Source organism: Camelus dromedarius, chromosome 5 (genome assembly GCF_036321535.1).
Source record: "Camelus dromedarius isolate mCamDro1 chromosome 5, mCamDro1.pat, whole genome shotgun sequence".
NCBI classification, from domain to species: Eukaryota; Metazoa; Chordata; class Mammalia; order Artiodactyla; family Camelidae; genus Camelus; species Camelus dromedarius.
Window position 1 is genome coordinate 2,520,849 of NC_087440.1, and position 20,638 is coordinate 2,541,486.

At 41.6% G+C, this 20,638-nt stretch overlaps 1 protein-coding gene across 1 annotated transcript in view; it reads left to right on the forward strand.

Moving 5' to 3' along the window:
• Nucleotides 1–5,098: 5,098 nt before the first annotated feature.
• MAP2K1 (mitogen-activated protein kinase kinase 1) overlaps nt 5,099–20,638 on the forward strand; it is a 67,969-nt gene continuing 52,429 nt past the window's right edge. Inside the window, exon 1 of the mRNA XM_031452892.2 lies at nt 5,099–5,598. Coding sequence (XP_031308752.1) covers nt 5,519–5,598 — 80 coding nt within the window. The 5' untranslated portion in view covers nt 5,099–5,518. The remainder of the gene's footprint in view (nt 5,599–20,638) is intronic.

Sequence of the window (20,638 nt, forward strand, 5' to 3'; positions counted from 1 at the left end):
GCAGTATGGACATTATATGAAATTGCTTTCTTTCCCCAACAGTTTATAAACTAAATTTGAATGACATCTAGATTTGTCAGTTTCTAAGTTTGGCCCCAAATTAATAGAACTCAAAAGAAGTGTGGATTCTGATCTATTCAGATCTATGGGACTTATGCCGAATATGGTTTGATACGACTTGAAATTGAAGATAAGTATCAAAATTAGAGAAAGAGGTGATGGGTAAAGGAAAAACAATCACATTATTGTGATTTATGGCATGACCAAGCTTTTTAGTGTCATTATAATTGGAGATACTTGAAAATGTCACAGCCAGAACAACTTACCTGATGACCATCAAGCAAAACTAATTCTACCTACCTACCTACTATTTGGCAAGGTACCAGGACTTTTTACAGGATCATTGGCCTGGGAATCAGGAGACATGTTCCTGTTCTACCCCGATCTAGCTGTGACCTCAAAGGATACCACTAAACCCTCTGAGGCTCAGTTTTGCTATTTATAAGACAGGGTGATGGGACACCAATGACCTCTATGGTCTAGCTCTAAAATTCTAAAATGAACTCAGTCTCCTATTCTCTGTATGCAGAAGCCCCAGTCTAGGATCTAGTTATAAATATCTATCTATTCAGAGAAAGCACATGCGGGAGCAAGAATAAATAGCTGTATGGTTCAGTAGTAATTATAATGACATAGCAATGCTATCTTTATAATGACAGTATCAATTTATTTTATGAGGCTGTACAATTAAAATAATCTGGCACATCACACAAGAGATTTACTTGCTCCCTGGGAATATATAAAACTAAAAAACATATTGATGTATCACTAATAGTAATTGACAATATCTTGAAATATACATAAACCCAGGACTGCATGTCTTGCATAGTTCATTGTTGGAAATGAAACCCTTTTTAGGCAAATGCCAAGCTCTCTGTAAGGTGACCTGGTCTCTGAGCAAGAGTGTGAATTATAAAAAGATTAATAGTCAGATATTTGATGGCTCTGCCTGTGTAGACCCTATATGCTCTTATCACAGCTTCCAAATCTCTGTAGATTAAATGGAAACTCTCATATTTAATTTCCTGCTTGTAATCTTTGCAAAGCACTTGGCAGGAAAAGGATGATGCAGGGGTTTTCCACTGAGCAGAAGAAAGCATGGGGGCAAAAAAAAAAAAAAAAAAAAAAAAAAGACCATGATGACAAGCATTCAAATTAATGTCCTGGGAAAGATCTGTTTCATCTCCCACCAGATTAGAGATTAAGAACATCCAGGATCCTGGACTGTGACTGTAAAGGAAGTTAAGACTTCCTTCTCCACAGCTGCCCTCTAGGAAGCTGGTATGTCCCAAGTGTATCTTCTTTCACTGTGCTCCCCAAGGGCGAAAAGCAAAATACCTCTCACGGATGCCAAGCCAGGGTGGGGTCCCTACCCCCACTCCCCTCCAGAAAAAGGTGCCAGATCTGACATCCTGTCTGGTTGAAGCCACATCCTTAGAGAGCAATTGAAATTGCATCCACCCTCACTTTGTTGAGGCACCTTTTCCTTTAAATGAAGGGCAAGCGACCATTAAAAGTGGCTCCCAAAATAACCCAGTGGTTTCAGTGCTTTCGGAATGTCTGACATCCAGAGCCGGGGAAGCGGATGTAGGTCCTCTGAAAAGAGAGGGGAGGGTAGTGTTACCCTTCACACTGTGACCCTTCACTCAGTTACTCAATGGGAACAGCTGCCAAACTCAGAGGAGCTTAAAAATCTAGACAATGGATTATACTCCTTAGCTATTTATTTAACCATTTAAAAAATCAGCCCCACCCGGAACAGAATAAATTGTAGACAAAGGGAGAGAATGATAGTAAAAGCCTTTAATAATGAGCGTTCTCTCATAACTTGAGAGTAGGAAAATGTGGTATTAAAATGAGGGTGAAATATAAGGTGGAATGTCTTTATGTGGATTAACTTCAGGTTACAAGAACTTGACTTTTTTTTTTTTATTTTGAATTTCCCAACTGAATTTTCCTTAGTAAGAGAATAAAATATCTTAATTTGTAAGAAGCAAATATGGACTTGCCTCTAAAATAAAATTCACACATTGATAATATAAAGTTAACTGATCTTGTGATATCAACTGCTTGACTATGGCTAAGGTGAACACAGGAATCCATCATGTAAACAGAAATTATCATTGAATAGTGTGTCATGAACGATTCTTATTATCTTTTTTATACTATTCTAGTCCCCCCCCCAATAATAAGCTGGTATTAATTACACAATTTTTAAAAAATCCACAGGATGTGACATAAAAAACCCCAAAATACTCAGAGGACGTAACTGTTTTAATTGAAGAAGACAGATGTTATTCTTTCAACCTAAAAAATGAAACAGAACAAATAAAAATACATTTTGATTGGTCTGACCTATTTTCTGAGAAAAAGAAAAGTTTTCTCATGATTACTTATATCCTCCAGCTTTACTGAGCTATAATTGACATATAACATTGTGTAAGTTTAAGATGCACATGTTGATATGATACAGATATATATTATAAAATGATTACCACCATAGCATTAGTTAAGCCTCCCATATTGTCACATAATTGCCATTTCTGTTCTGTGGTGAGAACATTTAAGATCTACTCTTAGCAATGTTCAAGTATATAAGACAGGATTGTAGTCAGTCATCATGCTGTACACTACATCCCTAGAACTTGTTAATCTTATAAATGGAGGTTTGTACTGTTTGACCAATATCTCCTTGTTTCCTCCACCACAGCCCCTGGTAACCTCCACTCTACTCTCTGTTTCTCTAAGTTTGGCTTTTTCAGATTCCACGTACAAGTGAGATCATATAGTATTTGTTTTTTTCTGTCTGACTTATCTCAGTTGGCATAAGGTCTATCTACGTTGTTGCAAATGGTAAGATTTCCTTCTGTCTCATGGCTGAGTAATATTCTATTGTATATATACACCAGGTCTTCTTTGTGTATTCATGTTGACATACACTTAGGGCTGTTTGCTTATCTTGGCTATTGTGAATAATGCCGCAATTAACATGGGAGAGCAGATATGTCTATGAGATCCTGATCTCAATTCCTTTGGATCTATACCCAGAAGTGGAACTGCTAGATCATTTAGTAGATCTATTTTTAATTTTTATGTTATTTTGAGGAACCTCCATACTTTTTTTCATAGTGGATGTATCAATTTGCGCTTCCATTAACAATGCACAAGGGTTCCCTTTTCTCCACACCCTGCCAACACTTATCTCTTGTGATTTTGGTAATAGCCATTCTGATAGGTGTGAGGTGATCTCATTGTGGTTTTGATTTCCATTTCACTGATGATGAGTGATGTTGAGTAAATTTCTTTTTTTCCTCTAGTAATTATTTTATGGAAGGGTAACATAGATCCAGAACATAGATTGTTTTATTAAAAGATAATATAAATTAAACTGGAACACATTTTTGTGTGATCTCCACCCAGATCAAGAAAGCAAACATTACCAGCATCCTAAAAGCCTCCTTCAACTCAGCTTCCTTTTGCTCTCCTCCTCAAGGATAACCACTACCCCAACTTCTACCACCATGGATTAGATTTTCCAGTTTTGAGCATACACACAAACACACACACACACACACACACACACACACACACACACACACATGTAAACTTCTTGTGTCTAGCTTCTTCTCAACAGGATGTTAGTGAGATTCATTCATATTGTTGCAAGTAGTGGCAGTCTATTTTCACAGTGCTGTAGAGCATTCCATTGCATGAATTTACCACAGTGCATCCATTTACTGTTGATGGACACGGGTTGTTTCCCTAATAACTACTACAAATAGTGTTGTTATGAATATTCTTGTATATGTTTTCTGATGAATATATATGTTGATTTCTGTAGGTATATGCCCAGGATCAGACTCTTTAGGTCATAGGATAGATGTAAGTTTAACCTTAGTACACACTACGAAACAATTTATCAAACTGATTGCACAAATTTATACCCCCACCATCAGTGTAAGAGAGTCCTAATTGCTCCACATCTTACCAACATTTGATACTACTTATCCTCTTCAATTCAGCCAGATTAGTGAGCATAGTATCATAGTATTTATTATTGTGGTAAAGTGTACCTAAAATTTTTACCATTTTGACCATTTTCAATACTTTAGTGGCATTAGGTACTCACATTGTGGTTTTAAGTTGCATTTTCTTGATAACTAAAGAAGTTCAGCATCTTTTCATGTCTTTCTTGTCAACGTGTAGAATTCTTTATACATTATGAATCTGAGTTACTTTTCCAATATGTGTTGCAAGTCTTTTTACCCTTTTTGAAGGTCAAAAGGAATTAACATTAAAGTATTCCAGTTTATCATATTTTTCTTCAGGGTTTGTTTTTTTTTCGCGTGTGTGTCTTGTTTAAGGAATCTTTGCCTACCCTAATGTCACGAAGATATTCCCTAACATTTTCTTCTAAAAATTTTTTTGTTATGTATGGTTTATGAAAGTTTTTTTTAAAAAGGCTTTAAAAATATATTCCCAACCTGCCCGGTTGCCCCAATTTATAGTCTCATCAGCACTGAGTACCTATCTCCCTGTACCCTGGTCAGTAGATCAGTAGTGTGTATTACTGTTTCATATGTTATCTGTATCTCTGTCAGTTTGTTAGGCGCAAGGAGGCTCTTGACAAGTTGTCTATTCCCCGACGCTGCTTCTCTAAGTGAGAAGGGGTTCTTTTCTTTACTCATTTTATCACTTCGTCTCCTTCAACGGGACTCGGTCCACGGGCCACAGTCACCGCAGTGAAGGAGACCACGTGGCAACCAGCGGGGTCAAGCTAACCTCCTCACTAGCTGTGGGAACCACTCCTTCCCGGTGGGCCCACCTGGTTGCCTCTGGGCGGCAGAGGGCGCAGTGGAGCCAGAGTTGGCCCCCGCCCCCAGGGCAGCGGGCCGCGCCCCCGTGACGTATTTCCGCGTCATCTGCCGCCGAGGCGTGCTCCCATTGGCTGCCGGCGAGGCAATAGGGGCGGGGCCGAGTAGGTGTGTGGAAAACGCAGCCGCCCGGGGTGGGGGGGGGCGAGGCCTCCCCCGTCCCCGCCCCTCCCCCTCCCCCGTCTCTGTCTGGGACGGCTGCGCGGAGCTGCTTGGAACGCGGCGGCGGCGGCGGCGGCGCACTTTCCCGGGCTGGAGCTGGAGCAGCGCTGTGGTGCGCGCGCGGTGGGGCCGCTCGAGCCCGAGGGACCGCTTGACTGAGGGGGAGCAGGAGGGAATCCCGGGCTGCGGAGCTGCGCCGGCGGGGAAGCCCTTTGGTTCCCGGTGCGCCGGGAGTGGGGCGGGGGTCCCTCGGAGCCCGCCACCGGCCCCCTCGGCCCTGAGCGGGACGCGCCCCCCGAAGGCAGCCCCCGGGCCCGCGGCCCTGACGTGGCCCCGCGCAGCGGGCGCGGGGCAGCTCAGAGAGAGGAAACAAGAGGGGCCGCCCTCCCCTCGTAGTTGGAAGCGCCTTTCCCCGGTCCAAAATGCCCAAAAAGAAGCCGACGCCCATCCAGCTGAACCCGGCTCCCGACGGCTCCGCGGTTAACGGGACCAGCTCGGCAGAGTAAGTGTGGGGAGGGGGGCGAGCGCTGGGGCCGGGCTGGGGGGGGCCCGCGCGGAGGCGCAGGAGCGGAGCCGGGTGTGTGCGGCTCGCGGGGCCCCGCTTGGGTCGTCACGTATGTCGCGGGCTGCCGGGCGCGAGGAACTCCCGGCCGCCGAGGTGTCGGTGACTAAGCACTGATTGTGTTCCTGACTCAAGAGCAGTCGGTGGACCCAGCGAGTCTCGATCCCCCCACCCCCACCCATTTCCCGACCCTTTCAGTCACCCCTGACCTCTGCCACTTTCCTTCTTCCTAGAAAATAAAAAGTGGTTCATCGCCCGCCCCTCCCCAGCTGTTTCCCCTAGGTCATCTGGGATTCTGGCCTGTAACAGGGAGAAGGGAGCACATGTTTTGGAAAAATTAAGATCACATCTGCGTTTTCGAGACCAGCTCAGGGTGTGGAGTTGGGGCCAGTGGGCGGTCCTCACCTTTGTGCCTGTCACCTGTGGGCTGGGAGTGCCTCGTTGAGGCCGCTTCCTGGCCAGCGGGGTATGTGTACACCGACATCCCCGTGGCTTTTCCCTTGTCGACTTTGGGGGCTCCCATTCCTTGGCCTTCTTCCTGGAAACTATCTGACTCCAAGGGAGCGGCTTTTCTTCATCTGACTCTTCATTCATTCACTCAGTCAAGAAATCTTTTCTCATCAGTCTCTCCTGGGGTTCCTTAGGTGACCATAAGCCCTAAACTTCTGACCTGAGATGTGAACACCGAGGCCTTGGAAATCACACACAAGGTCCTCCATCTCTGCAGCTTCCAGTGTTGCTCACAAACCAGCACTTTATGTCATTAAACAGTGATAAGGTTGTTTAATGGGTGTTTCTGTCCTGTGAGGGGGAGATAGTCGGCTAGCTGGACAAATAACTGGCAAAGATTTAGTTCTTAATCTTTTTACCCTCACACTGGAGGCTTTAAGAAACTGGCTGTTGAAATGAATAGATTAGGCCCAGACCTTGTGCCCTTTGGTGACTTCTGTAACCTTCCTTTGTCTCTTTTGATTTTAATAGTTGGGGGTCCTGTTGACTTGGTGACTCTGTCCATCCCTATAATGATCACAAGGCCAGTGGTGGAGAGACCTGTGATGTGAGCTCAACCACATTCCATAGACATGTTCTCAACAAACTCCCTTCAGTACTGTAGTGTCTGTTTTGCAGGGTGACTTGAACAGGTTAGTGGATTACTTTGCAAACATTCATTCAGTTTTTGTGTACAGAATTTTATCCCCTTAAAATAGTCTGAAAGTCCCTCCAGGGCAGGGCAGGGCAGGATAGGACAGGTTTTGACCACAGTGGATTGTGGCTGAATGTTGCGGCCTGATCATCCTGCTCCCATTTGATTTGAGTGGAAGTGCCTGTAGCCCTTCTGTTGTTAATTTGACACCACAGCTGTGTTCTTGAAAAGGGGAGGAATTTCCTTAAAACAATACAGGGAGGAAGAGAAGAAACAGCCTTGGAGTTGGTGGCAGAAATATTTGGGTGGGACTGGGAGATTCTAAACAGTGGTTAAGAGATTGGAGTTTGAAGTCAGGCTAAATTTGAAGCCTTGGCTCTGTTACCTGTGGTTTTGTGACCTGGGACGAGTCTCTCCATCTCTCTGAGGCTTAGGGTTTTTTCATCTGCGAAAATAGGTCTAATGATAGAACTTATTTAGAGTAGTTGTGAAGATTAAGTGAGCTGATAATAGTAAACCTTCCATGAATGTTAGCTGCTGGTACCTTTGCTGCTGGGTAAATATTGAGAAGGCTGAAGGAAACCAGAAGGTAATTTCCAATCGTGATGGTAAATGTGTGTGTTAAGGTGCCTTAGCTTACGGATAGACAACTCTCCGTTGCTCAGTTTTCTGTGCCATCTGCCATCTACCTCCCTGACTCATTGGTTGTTACAATAGGAGGCATCTTTGTGTAGGCAGTCTCAGACAAACAGGGACTGTTCCCCTACATTTCCTGTCACTAACGGGGAAAGCTGAACACATCTTCATCTTTCACCTTTCTCAAACAAGGCTGCTGTACTCAGGATTTCTGTGATTGGACCAGGGCATGATTTTGAATATTAGCATACAATGTAAATTAAAGAAGAAAAAAAATGCATTGACATTAAAGAACTCTTGGTGCTAAATTGGCAAGGTTACTTCCCTGTAGCTCCTGGCTAATGTAGTACTTGGGACTGGCTTGTAACATAGCACTTCTTTCACTCAGAGCTGAGCCATGTGGGACCTCAAGTCTATGCAAGTTTTGAGGGTCCATGAAAAATAGTGCAAAAATAGTTCTTTTGCAAGTTTTTGCGAAAATATATGGGCATATTGCAAGGGTGCTATGTGTTAGAATGAAATAAATTGGAAATAAGATCGTTATCAGTCCCCTGTTTAAAATGTTTTCATGGTTTCATTGCAGTTAGAATAAAATCCAAACTCTTTATATTGGGCTGAGCCTGCTGTTTCTCACCCGCTCCCCTGCCTGCCAGCCCCCCTTAACCACATTTCCTGCCTCTCCTTTCTTCCGTTACACTGGTCCTCTTTCACTTCCTCCATAGGATGGTCCCTACTCCCTCCAGGTCCTTGCACATGCTGTTCCCTTTGCCTGGAATGAATCATCCCTTCCTCTTCCCAAGCTAGGAAGGAAGCAGTCTTCACCTTTCTCATAAATGTCATTTCCTCAAAGATGTTCCCAGACCATCTAATCTAAAGTAGGTCCCTCTTTCGCATGTCACCTGATTTTTTTTTTAATGACACTCATTCACTCCATAATTTTTTATTAGGGTATTTTAAATGTTTCTCTCGTCTGCACATCATAAACTATAAGCATAGGACTGCCTTTTTTGATTTGCTGCTCTGTAAGTAGTACCTAGAATAGTGCTTGTGCACAAATGTTTGTGGAGTGAATCAGTGAGTGAATGAAATTTCTGATATTTGCACAATGTGTTTAGCAAACCTTTTAATACCTTTTCATTTCTTCTTTAATTTTCCCCTTTACTCTCATTCCCCCCTCCCTATTTCCCTTTTTTTCACAGGCACCCTAGATATTTAATATATGGTGTTATAAGTCCACCCATTTGTTGGGGATATGTGTGCCTTTGGGAGGTAGATAGTATTGTTCTGTGTATTTCTGTGCTTAACGTGCTGAATGCTGTTGTGCTATTATTCAGCCTTAAAAGAGAAGGAAATCCTGCCATTTGTGACACCATGGATGGACCTGGAGGATGTTATGCTAAATAAGCCAGACATAGAAAGAAAAATACTGTATCATCTCACTTATTTTATATGTGGAATCTAAAAAAGTGGGATACATAGAAGCAGAGAGTAGATAAGTGGTTACCAGGGGTCAGGGGGTGGGGGAAATGGGAGGATGTTGGTCACAGGATACAAAGTTATAGTTACATAGGATGAAGTCTAGAGCTGTAATGCACAGCATGATAACTGTAGTTAATATACTGTTTTGAATACTGGACATTTGCTAAAAGTAGATTTCAGGTGCTCTTCTTACAGACAAAAAGTGATAACTTTCAGGAAATGTGTATATTAATTAGCATGATGATAGTAATCATTTTGCTATGTGTGTAGATTGTTATGTTGTACACCTTAAATATATTCAGTTTTTATTGAAAATGCTGTTGTGCTGTAAATCTGCATCATGTGGGGTACACTGGAACATCTCAATAGTTTAACAATACTTGCGGGTCAGTTGGGGGCTCTGTTTGATTGGATTCCATTAGGGACCCAGACTGATGGAGGCACCATATCTGAAATATGCTTAATGAGAAGGGACTCTTGTGAACCACATTCTGGCTTGTAAAATTTCTGCCCAGAAGTGACATATACCACTTTTGCTCCCATTTTTGCAAAGCCAATCACATCGCCATGCTGACCTTCGAACGGGGCAGGGGCCTTCTTGGAAGGAGGAGAATTGGGAATATTTGAACAGAGCAACGACTATCCTAAACTTTTGTATTTCTTTTTTTTGTTTTTTTTTAACCAAATACCATGTTTCTGAGTTCTGTTCATGATGTTATATGTATATCTCATTCATTATTTATTTTGGCTGCAGAGCAGTCAGTCATGTGCGTGGACTACATTTTATTTATTATTCCACTAGAATAACACGTTTTTGTCATTTCCAACCCCTTGCTGCCTCAAACAGTGCGGCCATCACCGTCCTTGTATGTCTTTTGGACTCCTGTAAGAGTTCCCTGTGGAATGTACTCAGAAATGGGATTGCTGGCTTTTAGGGTACCTTGTGTCTCCTTCCGTGATTAGGCACATCCTTAATCCCTTTGTGTTTTAAAGGACACTTTTAATCTCTTTGAGGAGAAATTTGAGCCCTGAGAAGAAATCACAGTAGCAATGCAGGGTACTTCCCAAGACCTCACTTTTTCTTTGACCTTAGTTAGGCAAGTCCTTTGTACTTTCCTTATCTATAGAGTGAGGATGAGAACGGTTCACAAAGTCTTTGCCTTAGTGGCCAACAGGGCCCTCCTTTCAGGTTCTTGGTTTTCCTCCACCGTCCCCTTCACTCGTGCACTCCAGCCACACTGCTCCCTGTGCTGCTCCTCAGTAGGTTGGGCACATTCCCTTCACAGAGCTTTGGCTTTGGCCATTCCCTCTCCCTGGAATTCTCTTCTCTCACATACCCCTGTGACGTGCGCCTTACTTCCTTCAGACCTCTGCTCAAATACCTCTCCACAGAGGCCATCCTTGATCCCTCTGCTTACAGCAGTCCTTGTCATGCTCTGCTCCTTCATTTTGCCCTGTTTCTCTTTATAGCATCAACATTGCAATGTCTATAAGTATTTGCCCCTTTGCCTGTACCCTCTAAAATGTATGCTTCGTGAAGGTGGGGGCTTGGTTTGTTCCTTGCTCAGTGAATAGAGCACTATCTGGCCCGTAGCAAGTAGATCTCTGTTGGTTAATGATTGAACGGTTCCTACCCTGAAGGAGTACCTTGAAGATGAAGCAAGGTAACACATACAGAAATGCCTTGAAGGCCATAAGGTGCTGAATAAACAAGAAGGTGCATTGCTTGGTGTTGGTGGCAGTCACAGCTTTTGGATTTTGGGCTGTTTCAGTGTAACCCTGAAACCCTCAGACCTACTTAATTAATTGCATTCAGAGCCCAGTTCATAGCATCAGCAGTTCTGCTAGGTTTGTAAGGGACACACATCTGTTAGAATGTGATGGTCCTTAAGGAAGGGGACAGAAAGGTTGAGACAGGTTGATGTGCTTTTAAGGGCTCTCTTATGGCCTTGCCGTGATAACTAGAAGCTTCTGAAGTGGTTGTAACTGATTTTGTAGTTCTGAACTTGGGTGCTTCTGCTGGTTTGTTGCTGCAATATCTACTGCTGGTGCCATCTTTTGAGAACAGCTTCAGGTGAAAAGCAGGGCTAATTGGAGCCTATGTCCTTGGGAACAATGTCTCTACTGTTGCAGAAGATACAGAAATGGCAAAAAGATTCATAAAGATGACTTATGACTCCCATGGCAAGGAGATGTGTAGGGTTCTTGTTCGAACATAAACACTTAAAACATTATGCTTTCACTTATTTATGCATCTTTGAAAGAAGGGGAGAGAATACTTGAGTAGAGTAGGTGTTGCCCCTGCCTTACCCATCTAGTTTGATGCGTCTCTGGCCCGTTGCCCCAGCACACTGCTTACCTCTGTTTGGTCTTGCTCACGTGGTTTCCGTTGTCTGGAATGCCCTCCTCCACTTTCCTGTGTGATTTTATTTTTGTTCTGTATTTGCCACCACACTTTAGGTGAGGAGAAGGATCCTGACTGTGTTGTGTACTGATATTTCCCCAGGGTCTAGTACTTGGAATGAATGAATGTGCCCATCTTTCAAGACCTAGTATAAAGCTCATCTCTCATGTAGCCTTTTCTCAGTAACTCCATGCTATTCGAGAACCTGAGTTCAAGGCTTAGTTATGCCTCTTAATTGTGACCTTTGGCATGTCATTTAATTTCAGTGAGCCTCAGTTTTCCTCATTAGTAAAATAAGGGCGATAACACAACATACCTGTAGGGGAAGGAGGGCAGGTGAGTGTCATCCCAAATAACATATATGAAAGCACTTTATGATTGTGGGAATGCCGTCCAAATGGGAAGTGTAGTTAGTGATGCCAGCTTTGATTTCTTCCCTCTCAGCTGATTGTTCTTTTATCCTTAATACCAAATTGCAAATGTGTTGATAAATCATGTTGACTTGGACACTTTACATGCTGCCTGTCCTTTAAAATTTAACCCAAACCTGCATCTAATCAAGCCTTGAGATCTGACTTCTTGTCTACAGCAAATGCAGGGACCGAGGAGCAAGATAAATGACACCAGGGGGAAACAATCAGACAAATTCAGGATGTGGAACATTCTCTAAGACAACTGACACAGTCTCTTTAAAAAGTCAGTGTCATGTGGGAAAAGAGGGGACTGATGCTGTTCGAGAATGAGAGGTTAAGGAGACATGCCAACCAAGTGGAATGCGTGATCCTTGATTGGGTACCGAATGAAAAAATGAAACAGCTGTAAAATGAATTCTTGGAACAATTAGGGAAATTTGAATAGAGAATTATGGTTGATTTTTTAGGTGCAATAATCGTATGATTATGTAGGAGAATGTTATAGGTGATGCGTGAAACTTTCAAATGGTTCAGAAAAAAATATGCACACAAAGTAGATAAAGCCTGTGGGGCAAAATTGTTCACAGTTGTTTGGTTTGTTAGTTTGTGGGTCTCACTGTTCTATTCTTTCCATATTTCTGTATGTTTGGAAAAATTTATAATAAATTTTTAAAAAGTACCCAGAGAATAAAATTCTCCCTAAGTCTTACACCCTTTTTAATGTTAACTCACATTTTCTCTTTTCCCTTTTGTACTCTGGTCTGTGTTGTGTAATAAACATCATGTTAAATGCAATATAATTTTAGAGTCATATGCTTTCTTACTAAATGTTCCTTATGTGTCTTTTTTTCATTAATTTGATTATTAGGGACCATGCGTTTTTGGACCCCTGGGCCTACAACACTATTCTTTTAATACAGTAAATCATTATTGGTAGATTGGACAAAACTAAAATAATGTTTAAACAAACAAACTACTGCTAACAACCCAAAAAACCCTTCCTTGCTAGCTTCCCTCAGTATGCGTTGGTAGTTATTTCTACCACACCCGTAGGTCAAGTAATAGTGAATCTGTCTGACATGTTGAGAAAACCTGGAGAACCCACAGGCTGGGAAGAAGATGAGGTGTACCCGAAAAGAAAGCTTAGGATCCCACTTTTGTTTCCTTGTTCCCTTCTAGAAGCTGCCAATTTTGAAAAATCATCCTAGTCTTTTACTGTTACTTGATTTTTTCCCTCTTGTCCTGTGTTTTAGTTCTGTTGCCTGACAGCCCATGAGAGCTGTTTGGAGGCTGACAGACCTGTTTGCTAAGTTAACACTTCGCAAGATGAATTGTATTTTGTTTTAAAAAAAAAACCCAAAAAAACCCCAAAACAGATGTTCTCTGAATCCTGGTGCAGGGCTACTGCTAAAATTGCTGATCCTGCCTCTGATTTCTCGGTGAAGCTCCCAGGGGCATCCTGCTTTGATGTCAGCAAGGGTATCAGATTAAGAAGACATTACAGAGTGTTGAAAAATCGGACAAAGGTAGAGTGACTTCCTTTCCCCCCAGCTCTTTTTTTCAACATTTTTCTGCTTAAGCCCAACTTAAAAAAAAAATTTTTTTTTTAATATATCAACATCCTTTAAAGAAAGAACTTCCAGACATTAAATTTTCCAGTTTAACTTTTGGTTATTCCATTATGTACATATATAAATATTTATGACCAGTTGATGGGTGTCCCCCTCCTCCCACCCTCCAATTTTTATGTATGGACAAAATTCTCATGCTTGTCATCTATTTTTGGCTGAAGAGTAGAATTTAATAGGATTAGGCTTCACAAATGACACTGTTGATGATTTAGGTGGCTTTCAGAATTTTATTGATACTCTTAGGAATGTTTTGAACCAATTTGTTTTGTTCTTTTAGATTAATTCATACACTGAATCAGAGGCAACGAACCATGTTACTGCTGTAGTTAAATATTAACTGAATATGTTCCATAAAAAGACAGAACCAATTTACAGTGTATGTATGTTTCAGCTGATTCCTTAAGCTTCAGGAAGTTTTTGGTTTTTTTTTTTTGTAAGTTTAGTGAGTTTTGATCTTTTAATAGGACTCCTTTAAGGTCAGTATGTTTTACTTTGTTAGCTAGGCTGTATTTTTGAAATGGAATTTTCTGTATTTCATCAATTCTGTCTAAACTAATACTTAATGAATGCTAACTGAATGTAATTTGCTATGCTGGATGCTAAAGCTAGGTGAGTAAGATTGTCTTTGCCGCCACGGATCTTAAAATCTCACAAAGGAGGGGAAGGGGAAGTTGCAGGCACACAGGAAGAAGGAAACAAATGGCTGCAGAGTAGGAAAAGGGCCCCAAGAGAAGAGGTACAAAGAAAGTACTGTCAGAGCTCATTGAGAGGAGGAAGAAGGCACGTCCATGGGGAGATTAGCAGAGCCTTCGCAGAGGAGATGACATTTGAGCTGGGTCTTGAAGGATGGCTAGGATTTCCACGGGAATGGCGGGGAGGGGGCACGGCAGGAAGAGAGCTCAGGACTTCACACATGTGGGAAAGCTTGGGATATGTGGAGGAGCTGGCAAGTGGTTTAGTGCACTGGGTGCATGGCTGCAGGTCGCAGGGGATGAAGCTGGAGTGGTAGGTGGGATGGTTTTGTGGTACCAGCTGAACATTTTTTAAAGTCTCATGCAAACTTTTCTTCTCCTCCGACCATTTTTTAATAGATATATCTACTTAGCTTTTATGTACTTTGTATTTTATTCATTTTTTTGTGAGTTCATGTCTTTTATTAACAAGTACACAATTAACTTGTTTTCTGGTTTGTTGAAGCAATAGGTCGCTGTGCTTTATATTTTAAAATTTTATAAAATGTGTGGCTACTACATCGTCTCGTTGGGATGTTTTCCTTTTATGTTGTATTACTTAAGAAAAAACATTTATTTTCAAAAAAATCTTCCGAAGCATGTCTTTTGTATGTGATAGCCTCCTTTTCTTTGTATTTAGACATCTGTCATCATTTCATCACTAGCAGGACTATATGGCTTCATTTTCTTTTAGCCTTTTTTCTCCCTTATGTGGTCCCATCTGGAATTAATTAATGTGTTTGATGTGAAGTGTGGGTCTAAGATAGTTTTTCTCACAATGAATTCTAGTGTCTTCATGGAGTTTATTAAATATGATTTTTATCCATCTGTTGTATTTTCAGGTTTACTTTTATTTGGTCTTTGTGGTATTTTTACCTATTTCTGAGATTTCTTTTAAACTCATATGTGGTTTTGATAGTTTTATTTTCTTTTTTTAAATTGGGTAGGGTTAAAGAAAACTTTAAAAATTGTCATGGTGTACCTTACCTTTTCATTTATTAGTGTCTCCTCTTTTCCTGTTATGGTGTTATTGTTTCTTGAATAGTACGGTGTTATTGTTTCTTCTGAATAGTTCTCTTGTGTCCTGAGTTCATATTTCAGAGACTTTAACATTTTGACGCTGTTGTGATTGAACATTTTTAAATTTATGTTTTCCATCTTGACTGTGGTTTGATTTGTACAAATTATTTAAAAACCACTTATTCTGTCTAGTAATTTTTTGTTTGAATATCAGTGTTTCTGGATTTACTAGTGTCATCTGCAAAACATGACTTAATTCCGCCCCCCAACACCATTTCTGTTTCATCTCCATCTCAGCTGGTGTTGCTCTCAAGAGCAGTTCTCATGTCCCAGGGGAACACTTAAAGTATAACCAGGCTTCCCAGGGACCTTCTGGACCAGGGACTTTTCTGCTCTTTCCAAGGAGTCATGAAAATAGGAAGCAGCTGCCCGGCTTTAGAGAAGCAGAGCCTGTTAGGGCTGTGTGGGACCTTACAGATCCTCTAGCCCTGTGTCTCCTTTTGCAAGATGAGGAAACCAGATCCAGAGAGGGGGAGGAGCTTGCTGGGAGTTCGCACAGCTGGAGTGGAAGAAGGTGGTTGAACTTTTATCCCGACTCAGATTTTCTTATGGTGTATATATTACATGTTTTCATTTGGAACACTTACTTGGTTTGAAAATTTTCCAGGTTTACCCAGCACTGAACTTCGGTAACTTTACCTAATATTCTTAATTTATAGAAATTTTTTTCAAGTAATAATCTAAAACTCTGGTAAAGGGTACCCCTCTATATCTCCACTCTCCTAAGGTGTTTGAGGGACAAGGGAATGAGGAAATAGAGGGAAGAAAGGGTATTTTATTTTAGTCCAGGATCCTTAGTTGAAGGGTCTATTTTTAAGCTTCATAATGTCAGTTTTTTAAGCAGTGGTTTTCAAAATAACCACAGACAAAAGTCACTGCGAAATGAATGCCTTTCTGGAGTTGACCTATTTTGGGTTTAACTGTTACCAAGAATGGTTCAGAATTTGGAATGCTCTTGAAAGTGCATTTACTTTTCAGACAAAGTGCAACAATTGAGTTGAGTGAGTTATCCACATGGTTTCCAGATTCAGATTAAATCTTGAAATTTGGGGAGTTATGAGGAGAAGACATGACTGGATTGTCATACAGGTTTGTCTGGATCCAGATTAATTATGTTTCTTTACTAAGTTATAACTTACATACTCAGGTTATTTTTTAAAAATTAAACTGTCACCAAGCGTGAGAGTTCAGAGTCGAAATTATTTTGCCCTATTTGATTTCATACCATCCTTCAGTAAATAATCCTTCAAGAATGTCCTTGTTGGAGGAGAAGCCTCAGAAGTTAGCTGGAATTCCAAGCTAACTGTAAACCTTTTGTCTAATGGCTTACTCAAATCCAAATTGAAATCCTACCAAAATGTTAGCTTGTATTTCAGTTCCTCTCTCTCTCTCTCCAAGTCTGTAGAATGCTGGAGAAACAAGAAGAGGGTAGTTTAACATTCCAATAATTATTAACAGTGGAAAATACATCCTTCTTATCTTAGGCATCCATTTGTGTCCACTGATAAAACTTGGACATTGGAGCCTCAGAAAGATTCTATTCACTGAAGGAAGGACCAGCAGAACATTTGGACCTGGCTCATAACATATTATATTAATTTAAATAGACGGTGCGACACTTTTTTTATTTTACTGGAACACTCCTTTTAAAAGGTAGTCTCCTTTGCCTTGTTTTATTTTGCTAACTAAACTAATGCTGGGTTAGCATTAAATGTAGCTTGCTGCATTTCTGTTTCTGAGTATTCTAAATCACTGAGCAATTATCAAAAAAAAAAAAAAAAAAGTCACAAAGCATTTCCAAATAAAAAAGAAGCAATAAAATATTTATTAGGGGAAGTCAAGGGGAGAGTTAGTGAGGAAAGTACCAGAAACCACCAACAGGTGTTTTGGTTGCATTGAACACAGTTTCAGCTTGGTCTGTAGTCACAGGGAAGAGTTTTGTGAATTCCTGAAATGTGAGGTGGAGGGGACACAGGGGAAGCGGAAATCAGCCGTTCCGGAGCCACACAGGTCTTGGGTTACTGGAGGCTCACCCACAGCTGAGGATCTGGAACATTCTGAGCAGGTTGCTTTCTTGAAAGATAAGAGCTGCATCTGTAGCACCCAGTTGTGGGGTAATAAAGTATGGGTCCTAGGTCAGGAAGTACAATAAAGTCAAAAGACGTTAAACTTTTATCCCTGGAGGACATCGTAACTGGAGAAATAGCTACCATTTATTGAGGGCCTGTCTGGTCTATTTTCATCCATTATCTTGAATGTGCACTAAAATTCTGCAAGGAAGGTCATAATATTCTATTGCACAGATAAGGAAAATGAAGTTCAGAGAAGTTAAATAATTTGCACAAGGTTGCACAACAGTGGTGGAAAACTAGGTTTAGAACCCAAGTCTGTCGTGCTCTCACACCCATGCTTTTCCCACACAGCCCTTCAAAGATTGCTCAAAATGCTAGCAGTCCTCTTAGAGCTACACTCTCCAAAACTGTAGCCACTAGCCATATGTAGCTATTTAAATTTTAATGAATTAAAATTAAATAAAGCTAAAAATCGGTTCCTAATGTGCACTGGCCACACTTTAAGGACTCAGTGGCCCCATATGGCTAGTGGCTACTGTATTGATGGACAGCACAGATTATGGCATTTTCATCATTGCAGTGAATTCCATCCAATTTTACCATTTTTATTTTTGCACCTTTATTTTTCGAAGGAGAAAATGAAGGACAAAGGAAGGAAGTAATTTGTTTAGTGTCATACATCCAATTGAGGCCTTTGGACTGGTTGCCTGGTGGCTTTTCTTATGTGCCACCCTCTTCCTTAAAACATATTAACAGAGTTGTGTGAAAGGAGTGACTCCCACTCTCCCAGCTTTGCTTGGCCTTCAACCTAGATTCTTCCTCCCAAAGTATAGTCCTGAGTTTTCCCAAATTCAGAGGGCTTAATGTGAGTAGTTTGCCCCAGGGAAACGAAAGATGTTTGTTGGAAAGGCATTCCATGCTCAGTGTATGAAATAGCACTTTGATTCACTCTGGTTCTTTCTCTGCCTTCCTACCAAGCACTTTGTGATTGAACTCGCAGCTGCCAACCATTTGTCTTCCAAACAAGGCTAACTTCAAAACAGTTCAAATAACAGAGGTATATATACTTTGAATGCCAGCAGCTGCTTGTGACTTGCTGTTTGTTCCAGTGGCATTTGTCTTAGGGTCAAATAGATTCAGATTATGACCAGAATTACAGCAGTAGATTTCTAACTTGCATGTTTAGAAGATTAAGATGCATTAACATTCATTTAAGTGATATTTAGTACATACCTGATACCAGGCACTGGGCTGAGAAATGGACAAGAAGGACTTCTGCTGAAAATTGAATAAGATGCCAATGTTATGACTGAGTTGAATGCATTTTAAAATCTCTGCATCTTATTGTCGGTATTCGCCATCCACATATCTACCTGTTTAGTCCTGAAATTCAATAAAAGCTCCAGTTTGGATCATAGCTTTGAAGTGAAGAATCACATGGAAATGTCCTTTTAGTAGATGGTATTAAAGACATTTAAATTATACACGCCAGTGTTTAAATGACATTCTTAAGTGTGTGTGTGCGTTTGGGGAACGGGCATGTGGGAACAAAAATGAGGCATTGTGCTGAGGTAATATTTTTAGGAAGCCTAAATGTGATGTTTGATTTCAGTCTAACAGACTCATGGTTTAGAAAATTGTCTTTCAGAAACTGAGAAATTGAAGTTTTAGCTTTTTTCCCTAAGGAAATGTTAAAGTCATGGGCATGAGTATGTTCAGAGAGACTAAAAACAAATTTGACCGATGGCACAGTGTGCAGGAGAGTGCCTGTCTTCCCTGAGAGCCACAAAGGCAGGGAGGGAGAGGACCTTAAAGACGGTGGGACAGCTGGAAGGGATCTCAGGGAGCTCTGACATCTGGTCTTCCTGACTGCCTGAGCTCACGGGGGCTGGCGGGGGAGGCAGAATGTCCAGAGGACTTCCTATATTGTTTTTTAGAGTAGGGTCTGCTTCCTAGAAAGTTGAAGATACGATGATGAGAATTTTGGAGTCAGCAGGCCCACTGCATAATGGTCTCAGAAGGCCATACTGATCACCTCTGAATGTTACTTGTATTTTGGTGTCAGTGCCATGAAGAGCCCAGCTCCCTGATCAGATTTTGACTGAATGTTTCTGCCCCTACCCCACCTACAAGTGTTTCATTTGAATGCAGAGTCTCACCCCTCTTTCAAAGGGGTCTGAAAGTCTTCAGAATTTTCAGCCTGCAGTGCTTCTGAATAACACTACATTATGCAGAGCGAAAGTGTGAGATCTGAACTCCTTTTCTACTGTTAACTTGCCACATGGCCATTCTGTGCCTGCTTCTGTTCTGTGAAGGTGGGCATGATGGTAATGCCTCCCTGCCTTCCAGGGTTTATGTAATGAGCTCTGCAGGGCCGTGTAAATCCCAACTGAGTATACTTGCAAACTTTTAGTAGATATTAAGTAGATTACATTTTATTGTTGAAAGGGATCTTGGAGATCTTTGTTGCAGTCCTATCTCAGGGCAGGTAGAGAACCTAGGACTGCAAAGAAACCTTAACAGAAGTTGACCTTGTTACACAGCAGATTCTATTTTGACCTGTGAGTGTGACTTTTGAGTAAGCGTAGCCTGGAGACAGTGAGACACAGTGGAAAGGCTACCAGCAGCCATAGGTTTGAGTCCTGACCCTACCTCTTATTATTTTTAGTGATCTGGTGCAAGTTTTTTCATATCCTTGGGTCTGTTTCCATGTCTGTAAGATGGGAACAAAACCCACTCAGCAGAAAGGGTTCATGGACACTTTGTATGTGTAAGCTGCTTTTGATGATTGACTGGACTCATGTACTAGAACTAGGTTCCCAGCCCAAGGTGCCTTATTTTCTATCAGGTGAGAAGGAGAGAAAATTCTCGCTTCCCAAAGAACTTCCAGTGACAATGCTCTTCAGCTGTTCTTTATCCACACAGACTTAGAATAGAGACAACACCGGGCATACTTGCAATTTTGGGGATGTGCAGGAAGCAGAATTATTTTCAGTGAAACGGGAGGCTGCAAAAGGTGCTCGGAAACAACTGCCACAGTACAGCCTGATATAGACTCCTTCCGGCTTCTCGGCCTGCCATCTGCCAGACAGACACCGCCCGGGAAGCTCGGCTTTCTTCTCCCAGAGTTCAAGGAGGATTTCCTAGGCTGCGTGCGTGCGTGTGTGTGTGTGTGTGTGTGTGTGTGTGTGTGTGTGTGTGTGTGTAGGAATAGGGAAGGGTAGTAAAGGGACATAAAGGGAAGGCAACACTCCCTTCCTGTGGCTCAGATCAGATGTTGTGGGTCAGTTCCAGGTAGATCTTGGGTTCAAATTCTCCTTCATCGTTCTTCCAAACGTCTTCCCCAGTGGGCCCTGTCCTCTGCTCAGACTGTGTCTTCTACTGGGGCTT